Source organism: Molossus molossus, unplaced genomic scaffold, assembly GCF_014108415.1.
Source record: "Molossus molossus isolate mMolMol1 unplaced genomic scaffold, mMolMol1.p scaffold_m16_p_9, whole genome shotgun sequence".
In the NCBI taxonomy this organism is placed as follows: domain Eukaryota; kingdom Metazoa; phylum Chordata; class Mammalia; order Chiroptera; family Molossidae; genus Molossus; species Molossus molossus.
Window position 1 is genome coordinate 59,457,064 of NW_023425403.1, and position 27,268 is coordinate 59,484,331.

The 27,268-nt window shown below is 43.6% G+C and overlaps 1 protein-coding gene across 3 annotated transcripts in view; it reads left to right on the top strand.

The window, feature by feature from the left end:
- The first annotated feature begins 4,054 nt into the window (after nt 1–4,054).
- The window catches only part of ARHGEF7 (Rho guanine nucleotide exchange factor 7), a 142,359-nt gene continuing 119,145 nt past the window's right edge, over nt 4,055–27,268 (top strand). For 2 of the 3 annotated variants that reach the window (XM_036250363.1, XM_036250364.1), the window contains exon 1: nt 4,055–4,444. In XM_036250363.1, coding sequence (XP_036106256.1) covers nt 4,280–4,444 — 165 coding nt within the window. In that variant the 5' untranslated portion in view covers nt 4,055–4,279. The remainder of the gene's footprint in view (nt 4,445–27,268) is intronic. The other variant, XM_036250365.1, reaches the window with a different exon arrangement.

Below are 27,268 nucleotides of genomic sequence, written 5' to 3' on the forward strand. Positions count from 1 at the left end.
TGCACAGATGCAGCATCTGTGCTGGGCTCCTTGTCTGGAAGGAATGAGTGGCCGCAGGGAGGTGAGTGTGTGTGTGTGTAGGGGGGCTCTGGAGGGACCTGTGGGTCTAGAGTCGACTTCAATCTCCAGAGAGCATAACTGAAAAAGGGGCACTTAGCAAGCAGGAACATAATGGTATCTATAGTCAAGTGCAGCTAGCCTAGGTTTTGTGTACCAGCCCAGTGCCCTGCACAAGTGGCCATGGACAGTCCAGTTATGGTGGCAGGGATGGAGGTGTGCAGGAGACCCACACCGTGAGTTCCCTCTCACCAAGACCAACCTAACTATCCACAGCAGAGGCTGATTCTAACCCCCTAATATGGCAACAACAGCCCCATGGTGACAAGGTGAATACATCAGAGCCCTGCAGTCCTGGAGGGAGAAGCAATTCATCTCACTGGGTGGATACTTGCAGGAAGTCAGCTTGAGAATGACTTCCGCAGGGTTAAGGCATCTATCTGTTCTTTAAGATGTGGCATATACATTGAACCAATGGTTTCTATATGGTGTTGTGCCCCCAGTAGCTAAAAAGCAGTACCCAGGGACCAATGGGTAGAAATAACATTAGTCCCTCTTACCACCACTCCCAGAAAAGTTGTGTCTCCTGCTCTGCAACTTTAGGCACTGCTGAATTAGAGGTCTTTGACCTGGGGGGAGACCCTCAATCACAGAGATGGGAGGTGAGGGATAAATTTTAGCCTGCTTGTTCTCTGTCAGAAGATTCTGAGACCTGCTCCACTGCTTCTCAAGGGTCTCCAGGGGAACTGAGCCCTAGGTGCTCATTTACACAACTTTGATCCACTTGTCTCCCTCCTGTTTCACTTTCTTTCTTCATTAGTCCTTCCTGGAGTCACTTTCCAAATAAACTACTTGCATCCAAGTTGTTGGCTCAGGATCTGCTTATGGGGGAACCCAAACTAGGATAAGTGCCTCAATGACATTAGGTTTCCTAATATACTATATTTGTAAAATGTCTTCTGATCCTGAGTAATTTTTCAGCCATATATGTTTATAAGCTATTCTTCCTGCTTTGCATCTTTAATTTTTATTTAAAATATTTTTCTTTATTGATTTTAGAGACAGGAAAAAAGAGACAGAGATAAAAACATCAATGAGAGAGAACATCGATTGGCTGCCTCCTGCATGTCCCCCACTGGGGATTTGGCCCACAACCTGGGCATGTGCCCTGACCAACCGAACTGGTGACCTCTTGGTGCATGGGTCGACACTTAACCAGTGAGCCACACTGGCTGGGCGCATCTTTAATTTTTAGCATTTGACCATATGTATGCCAAATAAATAGGACACTGTTTGATAAAATGAGTGTCCTTGATAACGTACTTATGATAGATACAATGAGCTACGTAGAACCACTTCGTACTCCATTTGTTCAATCTAGATAATGGTCCAATTCAAGAAAATCAATTCTACAGGAAGTGATTACTACACATTGCTAGGAAAATAGCTATCTGCAGTCTGGCTTCAGGTTGGGGTAGAATTTGACATTTTTGTAAGACCATCATCCAAACACCAACAAGCTAACAAATCAAGTTAGCACAATTCAGCTGAACTTTGGGTGGCTACAGGTTTGGTTTGCTGTTGTTTGTGCATGTACACCTAACAGTGCCTGGGATCAGCCAAGCTGGGATATGAGGCTGAAATTCTCTCTTGAGAGATGAGAGAACTGAAGAACACATGCTTTTACTGACATTGACAACAATCTTTACTGGCTCCATCCCAATATAACAGTGAGTTCTTCATAGCACATGTCCTCTGTAATAGGAACTTGGAAAAATGTTTAACCAAATGCCTGTTTTAGATATTAAAACAATTCAACGAAACACCGAAAAATACCTAGCTTTGAACAATGCTACTTTCTAGAATCCCTTTCAAATAAACTTTTTTGAAATTAATATATATCCAAGATAAAAGAGTGCCACTAGTAGCTATAAAGTATTTAAACATCCAGGGATTTCGAAGACCAGTTATAGGAGGTGACCTGTGGGTCCCCTTCTGACAATAATTGGCTGCCAGGTTCATTGGTCACTGAAGGCCACTGCCTAGACCTGTCTTTCTGTAGGATCATTTGATTGAGTCAAGTTGAATCTTATTTTGTTTACCAGATTATAAGCACTTGACCTAATTTAAAGAAATTTGAAATTGTAATGACTGTATTCTAAATTACATCTCCAATTCAGCAGTAATGAGAGTAAACAGGAGCCTCAGTGGACAACTTTTCTTGGGTCAATACCTTCTGTTCATAAAAAATCTTTGGCCACAAAACTTGATGAAGGTGTTAACTGCTTTGCGTCCTAGAATTGTATAGGGAAGTGGTCTAGAAAATGGGTGAGGTGTGTCAATCCTGGAGTTAGAGCCCACATTTGATCCATCTCTGCCACTTGTTGGATGTGTGACCAGTAAAATGGGGACGATGAGAGAAACTTCATTAGGTTGTAGTAATGATAATGACATAATGCAGGAAGAGAGCACTGGGCAGACACAGGGTGGTTAAGGAATGACAGATGTTACCACAGAATACTCAGCCCTCATACTCCAGAATTCATACTTCTCTTTGAATTATTTTGTTTGGAAAGAAAATTTAAATAAATACAACTCATGATTACAACAGAAGTACTCTGGAATAAGATGGAGGAAGAGAGAGTTAAGCCTCTGATTTTTTTTTAACTTTTATATTTTCTAAGTTTTTGTCACTAACTCTATTAACATGTGCCTGGCACGTAGTAAGCTCTCTGTTAAGTGAGTGCTAATGCTGTTTTAAATTGCCATGGGCAGTCACAGCACGCAAACAAGGAAGGCTGTCAGGAACTGGGTGGAGGAAATGGACATACAGGAACACCTTCACACCGTGCTTCTTTTAGGAAGAAACTCTCTTTCTAGCATATATACGTGCCAGTGTCGTTGGTTATTTGAAGAAGTTTGTTCGTTTCGCATCGATTGAGTTCTTTAGGTCCAGCCCGCACAGGTTCACAGCATCTCATCCAAGAACTAGCCAAGTGGCCTGTTTGGACTGAACTGTTGTCACAGTCCTTCCTTCCAGATGATCTGCAGACACAGTTTAGGCTCTGCTGCTTTCTTGACCTTCCTCCCACAGTGTTTGAAACGTTGCCATCAATTTAAAGTGGAGTAGCTCCAAAGGTTTCCTTCAGGTCCCGGAGAGTCGGCCAGACACAACCCGGCCAGTGAGGTCACAGGAGCGCAGCGGAGTGGGCCTCCCAGCAGGGGGCATGCGTGACACCCGCCCACAGTTGGGGACAGGGGTGTCCACGCTTCTCCTCCCCCAAGGATCACAGCAGCCTCCCGAAAATCAATTCATCCCCAAATTAGACCTATCTGGTTAAGATTTAATTATCATTTGTGTTCTGTAATTACTGGCTTGCAAGGTAGCGGGGAGAAGCAAACGTCTCCTTTTCAGCACTCCACCCCCCAACCTCTTGAAATAAAACTGGCAAAAATAAAAACAGCATTCTGGGAGGCATTTAATAATGTAAACATTCATAAATTAAGAGTATAAATAAAGGGTTCCTAGTCCTTCAAGGAGGGGAGAGGGCGGCGGAAGGGACAGGACAGTGAGAGGAGCCTGGCTGGGCTCTCACGTCCAGAGGTGGAGGGGAGGAGGTGGAGGGGAGGAGGCGGGGGAGGGCGGCGCATTAGCGGCGCGGGGCGCAAACGGTTAAGGGCGCGAGTCGCCCGCCGATTGGGAGCACTGGCGAGCCCTCTCCGGCTGGCAGGCTGTGGCCTCCTGGAGGTCACCGGGCCCTTGGGGCGGGGGCCCACCGCCGGGCGCGCAGGTGCGGACGCGCGCGCACCGCCCGGCTCGGGGGTGGAGGGAGCACGGCGGCGGGGCCCGAGCGTGGAGTGCGTGTGCGGCCGGGGGGCCAGGCACGGGGCCGCTCCGGCGCGGCGTCTTTTCTTCTCCTCGCAGTGATGTCATCGACAGCAGTGGCTGGGAGCGAGGAGGCGGCGGCGGGGGCGGCGCCGGGCGGCCGCCGCAGGTTCATGTGCATGTAATGAAAAGGCACTTGACAGTCGGCCAGGACGCACGCGAGGGAGCGCAAGCCGGCCGGACCGCGGCGCCGCCCGAGCCAATCGCCGTCGTCGGCCTCTCCATGGGCGAGCAGGAGGAGGGGGCGGTGAGCGCAACCCGCCGGGCCGCGGCCGCTCCGAGGTGAACGGCGCGGAGACCCGCTCGCGGCGCGGGGAGGCCGGGCGCGCCGCCGCTATGAATTCCGCCGAGCAGACCGTTACGTGGCTCATTACCTTGGGGGTGCTGGAGTCGCCCAAGAAAACCATCTCGGATCCGGAGGGCTTCCTGCAGGCGTCTCTGAAGGATGGAGTGGTCCTCTGCAGGCTGTTGGAGCGTCTGCTGCCCGGGACCATCGAGAAAGTGAGTGTCCTCGGGCCCGCACCCCCACCCCGGACAGGCCCCAGCGGTGGGAGCCCGGGACTGTGGGAGGCCCCGCGCCCCGCCTTGTCCGGGCGGCGGCCCGGGATGCGCAGAGACGCGCGGGCACAGGGTCGCTCGCGTTGGCACCTGGTGGCCGCGCGGGGCTGGGAGAGCGCGGGGCGCGGCGGAACCCACGCGTCTCCTTTGTGCGCGGACCCGGAGCGCGGCCCTCTCGGGGGGCGCGCTGGCGGCGCGAGAATCCAGTGGCGGGAGCTCGGGGCGCCATTGTGTGCGGTGTGAGCTGGGGAGGGGGTCGGGGCCGCGTTCTAGGGGAACGACTCCGGGGAGGCTCGGAGGAAAGGGGAGCGCTGTGCTCCGCCCTAAGGTAGAGTCGCCCCTCTCCGTGACCCGACCAGAAAACCGTGCTCCGGCAACGCGCACTGCTTTCTCAGAGTCTTTGTTTGAACAGCTTTTGTTGGTGGTATTGTATGAGAGTTTCGCCCTCTATTTAATTGACCAATCGCTATGCATTTTTAAAAGATGCATTCATCAATAGCTGAGAGCTAGTTGTGAAATGATTTATCCCCCCTCCTCCCCGAAAGAATTTCTCCTGTCTCCAAGCCCAGAGGATGGCAAATACGGGGTTGGAAAAGCCTTGGCATTCTTCAAGGCTGGCTTAAAATTCTAGATTTCATTTTCAGGTTCCTACCTGATTTTGAACAGAATCCCTAGCCCTACAAACCCTGCTTCTCCTCTTCGTGACTGGTGGTTTCCCTGGGGCTGGAGTGTGAACCTTGACCCGCATCTCTGTGAGTGATTAAAGTTTGCTTTCCTCTCCCACAGCTGAGAAAGCAGGGGTGAGGGGGAGAGAAGCGCTTTTAAAACGGATGCGTTCCTTATATTTCCAAAACATTACAATCTTACCCAGTTTTTTTTGGCCAGTACATAATCTTAAGATCAACAATTACTTAAAAGGTGTTAAATGTAGAAATTGAAGTACACCATGATTAGGAAAAACTATTTAATTTTTAAATGGGGTTATTGGCTCCAACTCACAATAACAATTTGCTAATAAAAATATTAGGTGACTTTAAAAAGTAAAATGTTTACTCTTATAAGTTTGTGCATGTCATGGCTTTACATTTGAAAGGTCAGAAAAGATTTTATTTAATTTGAATTTTTGTGTATATATAAGTTTTAGGTATTTTTCTTGCTTGGAACGTATTTATAAAAACAGAATCTGCATTTTAGAGTGAATATCAGCCTGCCTGTCCAGTAAAGAAAAATGTTGCTTGTAAATGAACCTGATGGCACAGTAAAATTATGATTTAAGACAGGAATAAGGAGCAGGATCTAACTTTCAAGGCACTCAAAATATTTTGTCGTCATCTGGATATCAGAACCTCTGGTAATAAAAGACAGATGTTGAAAAGATTTGGAAGTGCATGCATGCTAAGTATACCAAAATAGGCTTATATGAGATACTGTTATATTTCTAAGAGTGAAGCTTAAAAAACTTTATATGCTGTCTAGATAAAAACATATCGCTATCAATGCATGTTATTTGACACATTAACTGCATTAATGATGATTGAGACTTCAATAATTATTTTCTTTTAAATTCTAAAAAGATTTTCTTAGAATACTGTAGCATGGCTTTCATCTCTAACAAAGAGAGGAATGAATAAAATGTTTAGCTTGCTGAAGTCAAATTGAAACAACCCAACATATTCTAAAACTATGGTCATTTGGACATTTCTTATATTGAAGCTATCCTTTTATTCCCCCTATGCTCCAATTGGCTTGTTTTAGACTGACACTATCACAGTGAAAGTTTAACAGCAAAGTAGCCAATTATGGACAGACCTTCTGATTTTTTGTGGTTCAAAGGTATGTTTTGGGGTAAAACATTAGCTATTCTCTGCCTCTGAAAACCTTGGGTTTCAGAAGTTTCATGAGTCTTTTCCATTTTCTAAGAAGAGTTATTTATTTGAGTTTTCAGGCACGCCAAATAATATATGCCACAAAGCACACGTGCTGAACAGCTTTCGCTGGAATGTGGGAATGTTAGTCTGAGGACATTTTTTTCCCTTAAAAAAGGACATTTGGAAACTGAACTGAATATTCTTATGGAATCGAAAGGCTCTTAACTTGACCCTTGTTTGCCACATGAACTCACTGACAACTGCTTAATAGGGTGTAAGCAGCCTGCAACTTAACATTTGCAAATTCATCATTTAAAACTTTGAACCATTAGACCTGGAGATACTGCATAATTAAGAAAAGTTTTGGGGTGGCATAGATTTTCCATGTGCCTTTTATTAGGAAAACACACCCAAATATATATCTTGCATTATGCCCATTTATTCTCTTTTTAGAGCCAGTAAAAGGGTGGAGAACTGAGAGGACATTTGTTTGGTTCAGATTGTTCTGCTCACTTTAAAAAAGTTTTTGTTCAGGTTTTCCTTTATGCAGTTCTCCTTTTCTTTAAGGTGGAAGGTTTGACAGGGAAAAGGGGGGATTATAAATTTGACGAGAGCAGTTCAGAGAAGAGACACCTTTCATAATGGCTGATGATACGTCCTCTGCCTTAGGGGAGGAAAATGGGCATTATAAGGTATCCCAGCTTCTCCTATATGAGGATCTTACACTTTGATTTTCTCAGTAATGGCCAGGATGCTTTGCTGACCTACCCACACTATTTGCTTCCTTCATTCCTCCTATGATGAGAACCACACAAAGGCCACAGAATCCAGTGAGCCCTATTAGCATTGAGCTCACTAGTTAACACTTTAAACATCCCTAGACTATTTAGTCTCAGGGGATACAATCAAGATAGAGAAGTTTTAGAAGGTGGAACATTAATATAAGATCAATAAAACACTCTAAAATAGTAAAAATCATGAAATGCTGCTTTAATTTTTCCTGTCAATCAGCAGATGAAGTTGCTTGATTGACCATAAAAAGCTCAAGGGACCTGGTTCTTTCTCTCTCTGCTCAGAACACACAGTAATCCATAAAGTGCTGCACTGGAGACACTCCATCAATTAATATTTGTGGAATATGATTGAAAGTCAGATGCTACCTTTCTGGTCTTGCTATATGTCCTGGGTGAGCAGGCGTGCATACATTTAAACTGGTTTAATCTGTTGAGCTGTGTATTACTGTCCTGGGGCTGCTGTAACAAAGTACCACAGACCAGGAGGCTTAAACAAGAGAATTTACAGTCCTGGAGACAGATGCCCCAGATCAAGGTGTGGGCAGGGCTGCACTCCCTCTGCAGGCGCTAAGTGGGAACTGTCTAGGCCTCGCCAAGGCTTCTCGTGGTCCCTTGGTTTGTGGCCGCACAGCTCCAGTCTGCCCATAGTGTTCCCCTGTGGTCTCTTCTGCGTGTTCACACCTCCACTTTTCATAAGGACATTAGTCATTGGAATAGGACTACCCTACCCCAGTATGACCTCATCCTAATTACATCTGCAATGACCTTGTTTCCAAATAAGATCACGTTCTGAAGTATTGGGGGCTTAGGATTCCAACATATCTTTTTTGGGGACACAATTCATCCTATAACAGGTCGCATAATAAATTTGAACCAAATCCATTTGTTAAGTACTTGGCTACCTGCAGGTGCCAGGTGCTACGGGAGCAAAAAAACTAAACAACTGGTTTTTGGGGGTTTTGTTACAGGAGTAAACATAAATATAAGAATAAGAACCATATGAAACAAGGAAATCAAAAGTCATAAAGTCAGGTGTAGATGAAAAGAGCAGAAGAATTTAAAAGTCCAAGGAGACTGCATTTGAGCTGTCCAGGTTCTGATGATTTTTTTTTTTTGACACATGGATTAGAATATGATTTGTATTTCCCTAAACTGTTATCTGGCAGCCCTAGGTGATCTTCCACAGCAAAGAAAACCAATGAATTGTAATACAGCATATGAAAAAGACAACACTGTTTCCTCTTTTGTTTTAAATCCTCACCCGAGGACACTTTTCCATTTTGTGTTCAGGTAGAGCGGGAGGGAGAGAGAGGAAGAGAGAGAGAGAGAAAAACATCGACATGAAAGGGACACATCGAGTGGTTGCCACCCACACGACCAACCAGGGCCGGGGACAAACTGCAACTGAGGTACGTGCCCTTAGCGGGAACCAAATCCGGTCTCTCTGGACCGCAGGCTGACGCTCTAACCACTGAGCCAAACAGGCCAGGGCAACACTGTTTCCTAATTGGTACGTGACTCTCTTTCTGGTCAGTCTTAGGATTCTGGGGTTGGTTGGGGATGGAGGTGGGAAGTGACGTGAAGTCCCAGTAGCTGCTGGACAGGAGTTCTAAGTGCCCACTGTGGGAAATTGACCTTTTCCTAGGCCCCTTTGCCCTTAGGATGTGGTCAGTGATGGCAGCGTGATGTGGTGGTGAGAGTCTCGCTTTGATTTGGAAGGCCGATGCCCTGTAGCTTTCATAAATACTTGCTGATTGGCTGGTACAGCACTGAGAGAGAAAATTCTAGTTATAAAACATGTTATGTCCTACTGTGTTTTTACAGAGACTTCTTTAAACCTTGCAAACTGAATTATTGGTTATATTAAGTTTCTTCTAATGAAACTACTCAAAGTTTCAGATAGTTAACTTTGTAATAGTAAACATCTTCTTTTGAAAGCACGTGACTTTAAAGTACTGTCTCAACCCGGCACCAGGGTGATTCCTGTTCTGGGTTTTAGGCCCAGAGAAGAGGGCAGCTGTAACTGCATTTGCTGGCTCATTCAACACAAAGCAAACAAACCTAGATTCAGTTTAATTGAGAACACCTAAAGTGATTTCCTGAGCGCCACGCCAGACTTGCTGTGGTGTTTCTGTTGGCATCACACACACCCCACCCCCACCCCACCTCCCTGACTTGGGTTTGGAGAATGCCAGGGGAAAGGACCACAAGATGGCCTTCCTCAGGGGCAGCTGCCTTTGTGAATTCTCTGGAGGAATTCAGTGTTTGTGCTATCTCAGGACCTCATTCTATTAATAGAAATAACACCTGTAATGGCCTTCTCCTTTCATTTCTTTAGGCAATGCCTACCTCATCTTTATATAGATCTCTTTTAAAGAAAAAATGTGGGGCCTCAGTTGTAGGCACCGTGCTAAACTGCTGATCCAGTGCCAGCTTATATCACCCCTATTTCACAGATGAAAACACTGAGGCCCAGCAGTTTGCTGTGCCCAGGTCACCCAGGAAGCAGATGGAAGCAGAACATTCCAATTCAGGTCAGTCTGCTGCCAGAGCCCCATAGCAATGACAATAGTGCCGCTAGCTGAGCATCTGCTGGCTGTCTGACCTGCGCTAAATCAGGGGAAGATAGGTAGTTACGCCTTCAGGAATTACAAGGTAGGTCAGAAAATCAGACAGACAATGTGAGAGACCACAGTGGACAGAACAGAGTCCAGGGCTGGGTCGTGCAGCATAGACTGCCTGTCAGCAGGGCTCCCAAGGGGAAAGGGGACACAGTAGGGACTCTCAGGAGGTTCCCGTAGGCAACTGTGGGTAGGAACAGTGCTCTTTCCTGGCTGGACAGGAACTCAGAGACAACTGGGAAGAGGACACATAGCTCTAGGGAGTACTGTCTTTGGGGTATGGCCTCAGGAAAGCTCACTTTGAGCTGCCTTATTCATTCCATGAAGGAGACCCCCAGGACTTCAGTTAAACTCTAGCTCTGGCATCTGATAACCTTCACTGTGGCTCTGGGACCATCTGACGCTTTTTTGTTTGTTTGTTTTGTTAATCCTCATCCAAAGATACTTTTTCCACATAAAGCAGTGGTTCTCAACCTTCCTAATGCCGCGACCCTTTAATACAGTTCCTCATGTTGTATGTGGGCGCGTCTGCATGTGGGCGGACCCGCCTGGAGACGGATAGAGGAGCGGTGTCTCAGTTCCTAAGACCATCGGAAATGTGTGTTTTCCGATGGTCTTAGGCGACCCCTGTGAAAGGGTCATTTGACCCCAGGTTGAGAACCGCTGACATAGAGAGAGTGGAAGGAGAGGAGAGGGAGAGAGAGAAACATTGAGACCCTTCAGTTTGAGGGCTGATGCTCTAACCACTGAACCACACCGGCCAGGGCAAGGGCCATCTGACTGCATTTATTGGGTGTCCATCTATATCAAGATTTAAAACAATGTAATGTAATATATGATATAATATATAAATTCACACATGTATATGTATATAATAGTTTATTATATAAAAGTTGTATATAATAAACTTTTAAAATGAAAGTACTGTATATGTATACATTTAATGAATTTCTTCTCCCTTCAGAAGAAACTCCTCACTGTAAAAAATAACAGTTGGAGGGGACTAGGGGCCACAGGAGGGGTGGTGGGAAGAGATGTAGTTCTTGTTTGGTGGGGGCATCTCTAGCCTTTTGGATTGGAGTCACGTGAGAGCTGGAGTTGCCCTTGCCTCTGTCACTGTCAGCGAAAGGCAGCAAAGACACACCATCCCTCTGGGACTCAACTCTGCCATGGGCAGCATCAGGGGCTGGGAGGTTCAGTGGTTCCCAAGACCTACAGGTCCCTCTTGGAGCCAGTGTGTGCTCCCTATATGTGCTCTAGAGTCATCTATTTACTGTGTGATCTTGGGCAACCTGCCTAACTTCTCTGAGTCTTGATTTCTTTCTCCTAAAAACAAGATTAACAATACATGCTTGGAGGGAAAGGTAGATGATTAGATGTGAGGGATTTTGTGCAGTGCAGGGTGAAGTAGGTCCTCAGTACATGATAGTTACTATTATTTTACAGATTGACACAAAACTTTCCCTGCCATGTCCAGGAAAGCTCTAAGCCAAGATTTGAACCTCAAGGCCACCAAAGCCCAGGAATGCTTCTTTGTTCTAACAGCAGGGCAGATTCCTGCAACTCAACGGTGCCAGTGACCCTTCCTTCCCACCCTGACAGACCACCATTGTCTGAGTTGGTGGGACCACTGAATTTGGCTTCCAGGGCCCTCTGGTTAGCACCAGGTCCCTGGGCAGCTGCTGAGTGTACACAGCTGCTGGCTAAGAGAGGCCAGAGGGCCAGGCTGGGGGGCTCAGGTTTCACGTTTATAGAGTTTCATGCTTGAGAAGGGCCAGGAGTCACAGATGGGCAGTGAGGGCCTGGACAGCCTGCTCTGTGTCTGCAGAGAGAGGGCGTCGGGGCTGGCCCTGTGTCCTGTGTATGACTTCTGACTTTTTCCCTCTGTCAGTTCTACCAAGTTAGGTTAGGAGAATTTATTTCCCGATGTTTTTGTGTTTCTAACTTTAGCTCTGAAATTTTAGTCTTACAAATCAGACTGGTAGTTCTCAGCCTTGTTTTTGTAGGTTAGTGCTGTGTCTGCTGCAGTGTAAAGGCCAGGGAAAAAGGGTAAGGGTGTATACATGGGATGTGTGAAGATAAGTTTCCAACACATTTGTTTAAATTATTTAAATCTAATTAATGTATTTATTGGATTCCTGTGGTGTGCATGCTAGTGTACACATATGCACAGAAACACATATTTATTGGGTTCATATTACGTGCATGCTGCTAGTGTATTATACACACAGAAGCACATGTGCACATGTGCACTTTTTCTGTACCAACTTTTCATGTAGGTCATAAGAGAAACCATAGGGTCTTAAGTGTAAAGCATTTGTAAATTCTCAGTGTGAAGGAATCCTCAAGAGGTCATCTAGCTCAAACTTGTAATTTTACAGATTGGCTAACTGAGGGCAGTTGTGTATGGTTGTATAAGTTGTGCACAGTTTAGGGAGAGTTATTCACACTGTAGTCTAAATAAATGGTGTCTCCAGGACTGTACTTGGAGTGGGCCCTGGGGCAGTGATGCAGAGAGGTGAGCCTCCTAGAGCACAAAGCAAATTAAAGGAGGGTTGTGGTAGATTATAGAAGTTGCCTGAATTGGCCACCCCTCCCTGCAGCCATGCTCCTTGTAGAGTGACATTGCAGCTCATCTCATCCTGAGGTGGAGCCTGTTTTCTCACTTCTTGAATCTGAACTGGCCAGTGGAATGTGGCAGGAGTGACAGGTGCTTGTTCCTAGCCCAGAGCTCTAGAGGCCCTAAGTCTTTTCCAACTCTCTCAGACTCTGCCTCCATCCTGAGGACAAGTCTGGGGCCTAGATATTGAGGGATGCGAGACCACATGGCAGAGAGCTCAGATGTCCCTGCTGAGGCCTCTTGTGCCCACCTAAGCCCACCACCCCTAAACACTGGAGAGAGCCAGCCAAGAGCAGCAGAGCTGCCCCCTGAACCAGAGTTGACCATTGCCACGTGAGCAAGCCCAGTAGAGACCAGGACTGCCCAGACACCCTCACGAACAAAAACAGACACTTACTACAGCCTGCCACTGAGATTTTGTGGCTGTTTGTTTCTCAGCCTTATTGTGGCAATAGATAATGGGTACAAGGATGGAGAGTGGAAGTGGAATTTTGTGCATAACTGTTATCATTATACTTGGAGCAGCTTTTTAAAAGGGGGCTCATAATATTCCTGTCTTTTCTCCAAAGAAGCTGTATGTGATTCAGAACTCCCAAAAGGGTATATAAAAGTAACTTAAGCCTCTTCTGGTTTATATTAAATTGCTTTAGTCTAGAACAGGAATCCACAGTTTCAAGTTTGCTTTGAATTTGCATAGTTTCTTGCAGTGAAGCCTTGTGCTGGCAGTATGACTTGTGTTAGTAACGCCTTCTGTAAAATGGTCAAGTTTGGGATTATTTATAAATACCCTGACCCGGGGTGGCCTTTCTTCCTCAATTCTGAGTGTCTCACTACTAAGAGCCTGTGCCAAGAAGATGCTTTCCCACCTATTTCCTGTCCTTAAAATAGTTCAAGTTCATAAGAGACTTTTAAGTATCCAACTGCAGGGAGCAAATTTATTCAGAAGTCTTTTTGTCAGGAATGCAGATTTTCTGAAAAAGCCTGTTGTTTTCTGAACACATGCCAAAAGATTATGACTTTGTCATTCACTTTAAGGAAGAATGTTACAGTGCTTTTGACGGAAAATTCAGAGTTTCAGAGGAATCATCCTGCTCTCTTCACCTCTGTTGTTGGCTTTCCAGGAGGCGGAAGAGACCATCAGAAGATATGGAGTGTTATTTTAACCCTAGGTCTTGACTCCTTGAGTAACCTCATTGTGCTCTTTATGTGGTGCTGAAGAAATGGCCTTGTTCAAGACCTGTGTTTGTAGAGAGACTTGCATAAAACGTTGGTGCTGGTAACAGATTTCTTCTTGTGGAGATATGACATAATCTGGCCATAGTTCTCCTGTTTGTTAGTGCGTTTTTGTTTCTTTTGTAAACAAGCTCTATAAATAGAATGTGGTCAGATTCTTGACAGACTTGTGGCAAAGGTTAAACTAGAAACTACCACGGAAGCCATACTTTTAAGTGACGAGACTGGGATTGAGTATCTTGTAGACTTGGTCAGCCGATGACAAATGGAGAAGAGTAAGAGTTCATTTATTGTACGTCCAACAAAGTGCACTGACCTAGATTGAATCTGAGTAACTGCTGTTTCAGCAATCCAAGGTTGGCTCTTTAGATAAATAACAACAATCATTTTTTTTTTTTTTTTTGGTGTGAGTCTTAAGCATACTGTTTTATGAATTGTTAAAACAATATTCTGGAAGTACAAGAGTGCTCACCCTGAACGTAATTAAGTCTTCTGTTGTCTGTAATGGAGCTCCCACCTTAAGAAGCTAGAAAAGTAAGGGCAAATTAAACCCAAAGTAAGTAATAGGCAAAAGAGAATAATACTTGACAGAATAGGCATCAGTGAAATAGAAGACAGAAAATTACTAGAGAAAATCAACAAAACCAAAAGCTGGTTCTTTGAGAAAAAAACAATAAAATCGACAATGTTCTTAGACTCATCAGGAAAAAAGGAGAGAAGACACAATTCACATATAAAAGGATAGTAATTGGATACTATGAATATTTTTATGGCAATAAATTTTACAATTTAGATGAAATGTATAATTTCCATGGAAGAGACAGACTACCAAAGCTCATTCAAGAAGAAATGGATAACCTTAATAGCCCTATATCTATTATAGAATTTAAACTTGTAGTTAAAAATCTTCTTATAAAGAAAGTTCCAGGTTAAATGGCCTCACTGGTAAATTCTGCCAAATAATTAAGGAATATATAAGAAACTCTCAAGCCCTGACCAGTTTGGCTCAGCGGTTGGAGCGTTGGCCTGCGGTCCTGAGAGACCCGGTTTCGGTTCCCGCTAAGGGCACGTATCTTGATTGCAGTTTGTCCCCGGCCCTGGTTGGGTCGTGTGGCTGGCAACGACTCAATGTGTCCCTTTCACATCGATGTTTCTCTCTCTCTCTCTTCCTCTTTCTCCCTCCCACTGTATCTGAACAAAAAATGAAAAAGTGTCCTCAGATGAGGATTAACAAAACAACAAACCCTCAAGACCCAATAATAAGGAAACAAACAACCCAGTTTAAAAACTGGACAAATGGTTTGAGCAGACACTTCACCAAAGAAGATATACACTGTCATTAAAGGATGTTCAACATTATTGGTCATTAGGGAAATATAAATTAAAACCACAATGACATACCACTCCACACACATTAGAACAGCTAAAATGTAAAAGGCTAATCATACCAAGTGTTGGCAAGGATATAGAGGAACTGCTGATGGGAACATGACATTATACAACTGCTTTAGAAACCAGTTTTTTAGTTTCTTAAATATTAAACATACATTTAGCCATTCCATTTCTATGTATTTACCCAAGGAAATGGAGATGACATGTTTGTAACCAAGTCTTATACACAAATGTTCATAGCAACTTTGTTTTAATAGCCACAAACTGGACACAACCCAGATGTTTTTCAACTGGTAAGGGATAAATGGAGTATGACATATCCATGGACTACTACTCAACACAAAAGGGAATGGAGGAAAATTATGTAGAATAAAAGAAGCTAGATAAAAAAGTACATACTATTTGATTCCACTTATATAAAATTCTAGAAAATGCAGCGTAATCTGTAGTGATAGAAAGTAGATCAGTGCTTGCTTAGGGACATGCAGGGGCACAAGGAGACCTTTGGGGTAATAGGTGTGTTTATTATCATGATTCTGGTGGTGGTTTCAAAAGTGTACAACATGTCAAAACTTATCAAATTGTATACTTTATATACAAGGACTTTTATTGTATGTCAGTTGTATCTCAGTATGTATTATATGACAGTATTCACACTGGGTATAATTTTTTTTTTTGTACGTGCCCCTAGTGGGAACCGAACCCGGGACTCTCTGGTCCACAGGCGATGCTCCAACTGCTGAGCCAAACTGGCCAGGGCTATAATTTTTTGTTATGTGTGATGGAGCTTTAATTCATTTTACTGCCAGTACCCTACTTTTATTCAATCCAGAAAACATGTATAGAATTTTAATGCACAAAGGTAAATATTATACTTAGATTTATTGCCAGAGAACTCATTTATTTATTTATTTTTTTCATCACATTTTTATTGGGTATCTACCATGTTTTAAGAATTATGCTAGACACTAGAGATGTAATGATTACCAAAAATAAACTTGCATACTCTCTTAGTAGGGGAGAATAACATTAAAGTAATTATATGAACTTACTGTTTTACAAATTGAGATATGTACTCTGAAGGCAAGGAACAGATTTCTAAAAGTGTGAAGCAGAGGAACCTGGTTTACATTTGGCAGATTGGGGCAGGGGATGCTTTAGGGAATGCTCTCCTCTAGAAGTGGCACTTGAGCTGAGCTCTGATGTGAGCAGGCTGTAATTAGGCCGCAAGGGCTCCTGGAGAGACAGATATGGGCCAGGTGTGGGTGGGGAGGGTGGGACTAGGTTTGGTACAAGAAGATCATGAATGGATTTAGTGTGGAGTGTGTTGAATTGGTGCTCAGAGCGGACACCTACCTGAAATATGAATTTAGGAGCCACACTACAGAGATTTGAAATGAAGTGTAGGAGTGATGAGATTTCTTATGGGGGAATTATAGAGTGAGAGTGTGAGAAGGCCTTGAGGAACTTGGAAATTGATGGCCAGGCAGTGCTGAGGAGCCTGAAGAGGCTAAGGATGGTGGTTGAAGGGCAGTTAAGTCAGAAGAGAGGATGGTGACCAGTGGAAGACAATGGCCAAGACAGTGTGCTTCAAAAAACCAAAAAAGTTTTGGCAATGTGCTTGGAAGGAAAGAGGCCACTGTTATTCATTGTTCTAGGGCAACAGGAATGCACTGGACTGTCCTGAGCAAGCCTGCTTGAGTGGTCTCCCCAGTCATAAGTGACTTTAGCAAGGGTACCTGTGTGAAGTAATGAGGGTGAGTTTGAAGTTAGGGTGAGTGTGGATTCAGGACAGAAAGAGGAGAGATGGGGAGGGAGGTTTGTTAAAACGGGGGCACTTGGACACAGGTTTGAGGGGAGCAGAAAATGTTGGAAATAGAATATGGAGTGTGAGTGGGTTGATTCATCGAGAGTAGTTGGATGGCTGGGAGCCCATTGAGAACCTGTTGTTTGTGGGGGTATGGATTTATAGTGATTTTGCAGGGGACTGAGCCGGACATTATGATGCTTATCAACTCTTGAAACTTCTGTTAAGAGGAAGTTGATCTTTAGCTGTTTTTCCTTGATAAGGGATACAGGAGCTAAACTGTATTTATTTCAGTAGCTTCAGGGAAATATATCTATGGCATTTTTTTCTTTCATTTCCTATATGTTTTAACATATTTGTTTAAATCCAGTGAGTGTTGTGTTGAGACTAAACAGTCGTCATTCTGAGCACTTCTGCGATTTCTATCTTATCTTGAATTAATGTCAGGTGTTTAATCTTCCTACTTTGATTCATTTTACAATAAACGGCTTTTTAAAATATATATATATATATATATATAAATATATATATATTATTGATTCTTTAGAGAGAGAGTAAGAAAGAGAGAGAGAGAAACATGGATGTGAGAAACATCCAGACTGCCTCCTGCACTCCCCCTACTAGGGATCAAGCCCACAACCTGGGCATATGCCCTGACTGGGAATACCTCTTAGCCCATGGGACAATGCTCATTCCACTGAGCCACACTGGCAGGGCTACAATAAACAACTTTTTATAAAATTAAAAAAAATTATCTTCATTGTTGAAAGTATTACAGATGTAACCCCCCGCCCCCCGACACACACACATTTTCCCCCATTGACCCCCCTCCCCCAGGCCTTCACTGCACTATTGTCTGTGTCCATGGGTTATGCATATATGCATGTAAGTTCTTTGGTTAATCTCTTCCTGACCTCCATCTCCCCTTCCCTCTGAGAGTCGTCAGTCTAATAAACGGCTTTTGAGGTAAAGTTGGTGACACAGCTGACAATTAACCGCTCTTTGCTGCATCTCTATTTTGCATTTGATATTTGAAAGTCCAGATCTGTTGTAGGATAAGGCATTATCAGGATGTAAATGTATGCTTTTTAGAAAGTTCTAAAAAGTTGAGGACTATTTGTGTTATAATTTTATGAATGTACATGTGCGTCTTCTGGGACTGGCTTTCTCTTTCTCATTTAGAAAATGCTAACGATTTGTTACATGTCGTGATAAGTGAAGGGAGGTAAGAGTAAATCAAGTGTTCATTAGAAATAGTGTTCCTAAATAACCACCATGAATGTAAGCAATGTTTAGTTTTGGATATTATTTTTCCAATTAAAAGCAATACAAATGTACTATTCAGTTCTGTCTCCATCTGTAGGAGAAGCTAGCTCACCAGTTATTGTTTTCTCCTTGATCCTTTTTCCTTTAGAGGAGAGTGGGGAGAGTGTGATTGGGAGCAGGGGTAGGGAAGGTGAGGGAAGGAAGCGTGAGACACACTCCTTGAGGAGCTTGCAGACTGAACATTTCTGGGTTGGTTGGTTTTCCTTCTCTTGTAGCTGGATGTGGCATAGCTGCCCAACATAATTTTTGTCCATTATATATAAAAATATTAGTCATATTACTGATATCAGAATTAGTAGTATATGCATTTCAAGTTGTTTTCAAGTAACGATGGGCTTTCCATCATTTTATACCTTTGATTTTAGGTTGATTAGGTGGGTCTTATATTTATGTGTGTGTCAGTCACCTGGTGGCTTGTGGAAATACAGACTGCTGGGCCCACCCCAGACTTCCTGATTCTGTAGGTCTGGGTGGGGGTTGAGAATTTGTATTTGTAACAAGTTCTTAGGTCCTGCTGATGCTGCTGTCCAGGAGACCACATCTAAGAACCAAAGACAGCCCACTGCACGAGTCAGATTGCACGCATGGCCCTTTAAGAATACAGGAAACTGAGGTGTGATCAGCTGGGGCCTTTCCCACAGGTGAGCACTGGCTGCTTGCCTAGCTGGGTCACCCCTCATGCTTGAGCAGTTGCCTAACTAGTGCCTTTTAGTTCAAGACAGCAGACCCCATGGTGCCGCCCTGTGGACTTCTGGAGCATTAAATGTGGTGGTGGTAGAGAGGTTGGGAAGAAATCCTGCCTTGGTTGGAAGGGTACTCAGAATATACTTGAAAAATGGGATTTCTCACCTGTTTCTGTGCATCTAGAAAATTCTTGTGTAAAGCATAAGAGAAACATCTTCATTAAGAGATCAGCTCAGGCCCTGGCCAGTTTGGCTCAGCGGTTAGAGTGTCAGCCTGCGGTCCGGAGAGACCCGGGTTCGGTTCCCGCTAAGGGCACGTGCTTCGGTTGCAGTTTGTCCCTGGCCCTGGTTGGTCGTGCGGGTGGCAGCCACTCGATGTGTCCCTTCACGTCGATGTTTCTCTCTCTCCCTCCCTTCCTCTCTCTCCCTCCCACTCTATCTGTACAAAAAAAAAAAAAAAGTGATTCTTAAAAAAAAAAAAAAAAAAAAATCAGCTCAGGAGGTGTGTATGAGATTCAATGAATGTATTACTTAAATTGAAGTGCTTAAGGACAGATCCTTGAAATATTGAAATCAGGATTGGGAGAACTAGGGCTAAGACAAGAAGTCACTAAAAGCTACCCAGAGATATGGAGACACTTCTAGGTAAGGGTTTAGCACAGTCTTTTAAGGGAGAAGTAACTCACCCATGTTGGGTTGTGGGGTTAGGGAGTTGCCTCTGGGAAGGGTGTGGAATGCCGTATCAAAACATAACCAGGCAGCTGCTGCTCTTTCGCAATGGAATTCAGCTGAGCTGTAGGATACAATCTAATGCTGCTTCTAAGGGGTTTTTTTTTGGGGGGGGGGTCTGTGGCCCTTAAACTGGGGACAGCTTGTTCCCTGAAGGTCTGGAGGAGTCCATGCAGCTCACTCCAGCCTTCTACCAACACAGGACAAGCACCTTGATTTCATTCCGATTTATGCTTTTCAATTCAGTAGCCAATTAAGAATTCATTTTACTACTGAACATGGAGAAAACAATGACAGTTTTTGACACCCCCTTCCCCCAAGCCTGGTCACAGGAACCTCCTTTTCTAGATGATTGCTTTTCTAGATGTCGTCACTGAGGTGATCTTTAGCAACCATTTCTCCTTCTAGTGAATGATGTTGTAATTACCTGACAAAGGTTTTTAAGGAGACTTCAGAAAGCAATTACAAATGATCTCAAAACAAATGAAAATGTAGGACATCTCAACAGAAATAGGACTTATAAAAAAAGAAACAAATATAAATTATAGAATTGAAAAATAGAATAACTGAAATAAAACTCAATGGGTGGGCCCTTGCCAGGTGCCTAGGTTGGCACGTCGTCCTGTATACCAAAAGGTTGTAGGTTCAGTTCCCTGTGGGGGTGTGTATGGAAGACAACTAATTGATGTTTTTCTCTTGCATTGATGTTTCTCTTCCCCACTTCCTCTCCCTCTCTCTCCTACCCCCTCTGTCCCTCTCCCCTCCCTTCCTCTCCCTCTAAAATCAGTAAAAACATATCCTCAGGTAAGGCTAAAAAACCAAAAAAACTCAGTGGATGGGCTCAAAAGTAGAGAGGAGATGACAGAAGATAGAACCAGTGAACTTGAGGACCCATCGATGGGGTTTGCTCAATCTGAACAGAGAGAAAACAGCCTGAAGGAAAATGAGGGAGTTGCTAAGGGCTGTACACTCTCCCTGAGGCTATCATGAGACAAAGCAGTTGACAGTGTACAATTACACAACTCTCTTCATTCCCTTCCCTTTCCTCCTTGTTCTGTGTGTCTCTGGTTCTCACTCTGAAATGTCAGAATCACATGAGGTCTTCATCAGCTTGTTTCAGCCCCTTTGTGAAACTTAGGAGACTAATATAAGGCAGCCTTATTAAACATGCAGGTCTGTGGACGGCTGCATAAAGTGTTGGCCGACAGGAGCCTGAAGAGGCCTGAGGGAGCAGAGCAGCTGGTTAGGGGGAAACCAATTTAGAGCCAGCGATTTTCCTTAGTGATAGAGAGATGAGAGCTGAAACCAGAGTGCTAGCTCTCGACAGCACCCGGCTAACCGATGCCCTGATACACACAAAGAGAAAATGGAGCCCTGGACACTGCATGTGGGCAGTCCTGGAGAGAGCTGGGCAGCAGCTGGACAGCTGGCCTCAGGCAAAGCCGGTGGTAACAAGATGCATCTGTCAGTCACGACAGAAAGGGATTGAGGGTTGACAGCAAAACCCAAGAGCATCTTTCATTTCTCTGTATCATTTTGCCTGTGGTGATTATATTTCCATGTCTTTTGCAGGATAGTTCCTGTCTCAAATACTCAGTTCTCATATTAAACCAATTATATTCCTTTTGGTTCTAGGTGTTATGTCAATATCACTGAACTTCATTTTTGGTAGCTACACTCAAGTAATCTATGGTCAGTAATGTAGGTATAGGTTCTTAATGAATTCATCAATTCATTGAACAAATATAAGTGCTGGTATATGCCAGGTGTGCACTCATTGCACTCATCCAGTAGATCAAATACTATGGGTATGGAGCATATATTTCATAGTGCAGGGAGATGTTCTGTAAACATACATAGTATACTAGAAGATTACATAGACAGTGATAACTGTCTATGGAAACAGAGGAGAGTAAGGAGGATGGGGAGGGCCAATAATTAGGACAATGTTGCAGTTTTACAACAGAAATGACATTTGAACAAAGACTTACTGAATATGAGGGAAGGCATGACGTGATTGGGAGAGGAGGATTTCAGGCATGGGGGTGCTGTGCAAAGGTCCTGAGGTAGGAGCCAGCCTGGCAAGACTGGGACAGCAGAAGTCTGTGTGAGTTGGGGGATAGGTAGTAGTTGGCTGATGAGGTCACAGAGGGAACAAGGAAGCAGCTTGTGCAGGGCCTGCTCAGCCATTATAAGGACTTAGACTTAAAAAAATTAATAGAGTTTTTTGTTTTGCTCAGTTTTGGGTTTCCAGAAAAGTTGTACAGAACGTACAGAGAATTCCTTTATACCCCCTTCTCCATCCCCCAACTTTATTATCAGTATCTAGAATTAGTGTGGTACACTTGTTAAAACTGATGGACCAATGCTGATAAGTTGTTAACTAAAGTCCATAGTGTACATAGTGTTGTATATTCTGTGGGTTTGGACAAATGCATAATGACATGGATTAACCATTACAGTATCATATAGGATAGGTTCACTGTCCCCCAAGCTCCTGGCAAACACTGATCTTTTTACTGTCTCCATAGTTTTTATTTTATCCATAATGTCATATAATTGGAATCAGGTAGTATGTTGCATTATCAGATTGGCTTCTTTTATTTAGTAATATGCATTTAAGGTTCCCCCTGTCTTTTTGTGACTTCATAGCTCGTTTCTTTTTAGTGCTGAATGGTCTTCTATTGTGTGGATGTATCACAGTTTATCTGTTAACCAATGGAAGGACATCTTGATTATTTCCAGATTTTGGCATTTATGAATAAAGTTGCTATAAACATTTGTGTGCAGCTTTTTGCACGGACATAAGTTTTTAATTCATTTGGCTAAAGCAAATTTATCCATGGAATGTAATTGCTGGATCATGTGGTGAGAGGATGTTTAGTTTTGTAAGAAACAGCTAAACTGTCTTCCAGAGTGGCTGCACCATTTTGCATTCTCATCAACAATGAATAAGAGAGTTTCTGTTGGTCCACATCCTCACCAGCGTTTGGTGTTGTCATTGTTGGACAGGTTTGTAGGGGGATCTCACTGTTTTAATGATCATTTCCTTAGTGATGTATGATGTGGAGCACCTTTTCATGTGCTTAGTTGCCATCTGTATATCTTCTTTGGTGATGTGTCTGTTCAGATCTTTTGCTCATTTTTTAATTGGGTTGTCTGTTTTCTTATTGTTGAGTTTTAGGAGTTCTTTTTGTGGTTTGGATACAAGTCCTTGATTGGATGTGTGTTTTCAAATAACTTCTCCCAGTCTGTGTCTTGTCTTTTCATTCTTTTAAAGGACTTTGGGTTTTGCTGAGTGATGTGACAGTTAGATTATAAATATGAAGATATTCCAGTTATAGTAATGTGGAAGACATATAATTCCTGAGTATACATTGGCAGCTTTATCTGTCACTAATGAAGTTCAGTTTTTGTAAGTGATTTTTGAAAGCACATTTCCCATATATGGACAGCTGCACATCTTCATAGCTACAGTCCTGTTTATTTCAGCTGAGACTTAAGAGTTTTGAGAGATAATGATTTTTTTTTATCATCCTTTTATTACTCACAGTTATAATGAAAGTCTCAGCTGGCTGCTGAGTTCTTTCATACAAGAGGCTTTTACAACATGAATATTCCAAGTTGTGGTGGCCTCCTTCCCGTTGCCTTTCCCTCTGGGTAGGGTCCCAGCTGCTATTTATAGAGGCATGCTTGCCAGTGAATGTCCACAGCTGTTTTCTATCCCCTCATTCAGGTTTCTTCCTGAAATGAAGGCTCCCTTTTGCTTCCCAGTCTCTCTCCAAAGTCAGCCAGCCAGCCCTCTTTGCATGCCTTCAAACCTCCAACATGCTCTCCTGTGGATTAAAATAGATATTTTTCCTAGGTGGTCAGTGTCCAACCTTCTGGCTTTGAGGCTTTAACTTGCCTTAAATGCAGCTTCTCAGGCAGTTTATAAATAAAATATCCTTTAAGCAGCAGGATCACGCACAAGGCAGTGTGCTGTAGCTCCCACTGTGGCCCTGCAGTTTCATTTTGTGTGGGAAGGGCATGGAGAGGGGGGCTAAGAAGCAAGCATGACTAGCTAGGGCAAAACAAATGGGGACTGGCAGGGCAGGTATAAAACCTTCTGAGACACTGGGGAATGTAGATTTAAACAGTGGAATACCCTCAGTGGCTGCAGGGCAGGAGTTGACATTTTAACCTGAGGTGTCTTGGTCAAAGGTAGGACCCTCAGGTTGTGACCTGTGAGGCCATGCCACAACCAGGCTCCCATTCAGAGAGCAAACTGCAAATGTTCCTCCTCTCCTAGAAGGTTCTTAGCGCTACTTGACACACTGATACTATAAGGTTACGCAGCAATTCCTCCTTTAGGCATTTTAGCACCTTCCCACCAGACCACAGGCCTTCTCCATAGTCTTTTCCACCAAGGGATTGGACAAGAAGGTACTACCAACCATTCTGAAATGTGTTCATCAGGCGAGGAAATGGATGTTGAAGGATCAGAAACATATAAATGGAGCTTAAGAAGAAAGTAAGCAGTGGCTCAGATTTACAAAATGCTGTGCCATAATATATAGGCTATTTTTTTTAGGTCACAAGCACGAGAATGAGAGAAAAAAAGAGTATTCCATATGAACAGGTGACAACTTCAGATAAGAAATATCTCTGACCACAAGGCTCAGAGATGTCATCTTATGAATTTGTACTCTTCTGTTGTATCAAGATCCTTCAAAGGCATAAGAAATGGCATCTGCTTAAGGAATGTAATGAGACATTCACAATGGCCTGTCCTGTGCACTTTTGCTTCCCTGGTGTCTGGATCACAGCCAGACAGGGCATGTGCTGTTTTCCAGAGAGGTCTCACTTGATTAATGCACCCCTGCCTGTTTTGATCTAATATTATCGGGGGACAAAATATAACTTCAGTAGAGAAGTGTATTCTAGGTTGTCTGATGCATGTTTTTTATGCTTATATTAAAAATATCCATTTTTGGCAATAGAATGAATTTGGATGGTTGTGACCATTTCTGAAGGACTCAAACTGTTCTTGGAGTTTGTGGGAACCAAACCTCAGGGGACATATGAGTTAATTTAAGCTGCATAGTCTTGCTGGGCCTCTCCTTGACATTTCACATGTCTTGGAAATCTGAATTTAGTTTGGGAACTAGAGATTTTGTACATTCATATTTCTTATCGCCCTTTATAATTTTTCTAGTTTCATACTGATGGAAGACATTTTATTTTCCCCCAGATGATTGCAGCATCCTTATCAGATCTGGGCTTGGGATAAGTAGAAGAACGAAAGCAAAAGAAAAATACACTTTATTAAAGGCTTAACTTTCTTTCAGTAAACCAATTGTAATATCCTAGGGTATGCATTTTGGGGAGATATTTAGCATCTAAATCCTTGAAATTTCTTCTGGATGCTTCCTTTGTTTTCTAGTAGATTTGGAGGGGGCGCTGCCCAGTAGACTGCCTGCATTTTCACTCCATTGAACATCACTAACTTGAATAAGGACAGAGTGGTATGAAAGAGCTCAATCCCTGACTAGGAGAAAGCCGCAATCTAATTAGAATACAGCAGTTAAAAATTAGATGAATCAATAAGTGTTCATTAGACTTTTAGAAGATGAGCTCAGGATTTTATTTTTATTTTTTTATTCTTCACTCGAGGATATTTTTCTATCCGTCATCAGATAGAGTGGGAGGGAGGGAGGGAGAGAGAGAGAGAGAGAAACATTGACGTGATAGAGCCACATTGACTGGTTGCCTCCTGCACAACCTGACCAGGGCCGGGGATGAACTGCAACCCATGCACGTGCCCTTGACTGGAATTGAACCTGAGACTCATTGGTCCGTGGGCTGATGCTCTAACCACTGAGAAACCGGCCAGGGAAAGCTCAGGATTTTAAACAGAGCATTGCATCTTGGCCTGGAGTGGTGGAGATTGGCCCTAAAAGGACCTTAACACACTGACGACTGCTCGCTAAGGACAGGGAAGGCATCTTGGCTTGAGGAGAACATTATGTTGGAGTGTTCTTCTTTTTAAAAAATATTTACTTAATAATACTTGCATGTGGTATAAAATTGAAGGGGTACAAAAAGTAGAGTAAAAAAGGTTTCCTTCTTCCTCTGCCTTCTAGTCCCCATTTCCTTTCCTTGGAGGTAGGAGCCCCTGTTAAAAGTATCTTACTTGTGCTCCCAGAGATATTCCATGCATTTCTGAACACCCACACACATTTTCTTCTTGCCTTTTTTTTAAAACAGAAAAGGTAACATGTTATAGGTACTTTCCTTTTCTCTATATTCCTTTCCCCTACTTACTGTAACTAGGAGATTGTAACATATCAGTATATAAAACTGCCTCTTCTTAAAAGGCTGTGTGGTGGGTTGTGGTGTTTTATGGAAGTACTATAATTGATCTAGTCATTTCTCTAAATTATGTCCCATCTTTTGCTGTGACACTGTGTTCCATTTTTTACGGTACCACCAGGAAGCTCTCTAGGTTTGGGTTCCAGCCGAAAACAGAGCATGCTAAGCAGAAGTGGTTGGGTGAGCTTAATGAAGAGGCTGTTTACAAAGTGGGGGCAGGGATAAAGACATGATGTAGAAGTATACTGGGAAGCCACTGCTTCCCCTAGGCTTGAGGAATAAGTAGGGGAAGTGGGTTCCTGGAGCCAGTGAGAGCTGTAGCTACAGAAGGCTTCTGACAGGAGCTGTGGTCCTCATCTGAGGATTACAGCCAGTGGTGTGTTGGTAGAGGCTTAGCAACGGGCTCTCTGTGGTGAGGATCCTTGATCTGTAGTGTTTGCCAATTTCTGTGGTATAAACACTCCCAAATTTCCAACGTGATGTTACTGAACACAGAGTTGGGGTGGGAGGCACATAGTCAGCTCTGTGAGCAGCTCCAGCACATCACAGCAGGCTGCCCACAGGCAGCTGCTCAGCAGAGTGGCTGCCAGACTCGGTCTTGCTAGGTCCATTGATTGGCTGAATCCCACCAGAAGCCAATGCTCTGGGGAGGGAGCCAGTTGTTGCTGTCTTTACAGGTCAGCGTCCAGGAGCACAGAGCAGGTTGGTAACGTATCAAGCTGCATAATTTTAGGCAGGTCATCTATCTGAAGTCCCTGTAAAAGTCATCTGTAAAAGAATGGATCTGCCTTGAGTGTATAGCCTTTCTATACTAAGGTTCTCTCACTTCTCTATGATTAGTGAATTCAGTGACCTAAGTGGGTAGGTCATTTAGTCAGATTTGCTGACTAACAGGAGGTGCTATGGACCCCTGCACTCAGGGAGTTTATTAATTCAGTAAGATAAGACATGCTCCAGCAGGTACAGCTACATGGTGGGGGTTGCAGACAGAAACACAGGTATTCAGAGAAAGTGATTCTTTCTAGTTGGGGCAATGAGGCTGTTGTTGATGACAGAGACCTGGGGAGATCTTTGTTCTGTAGTTGGGAATTTGTTTTTCCAATGGGGAAGAAGTAGAACATTTCTTGAATAGCTCAGTCTACTTATACCATTAGTTCCCTAAGTATGGTCCTGGTACCATCAGCATCTTTGGGACCTTGTCAGAAATCCAAATTCTTGGGTTCCACCCCAAACCTACTGTTTAAACTCTATGGCAGGTCCTGGTAATCTGTTACTCCAGGTGATTCTGATGCATATGTCCATTTGAGAATCACTGAGTTATACCATATCAGTGGTTCAAA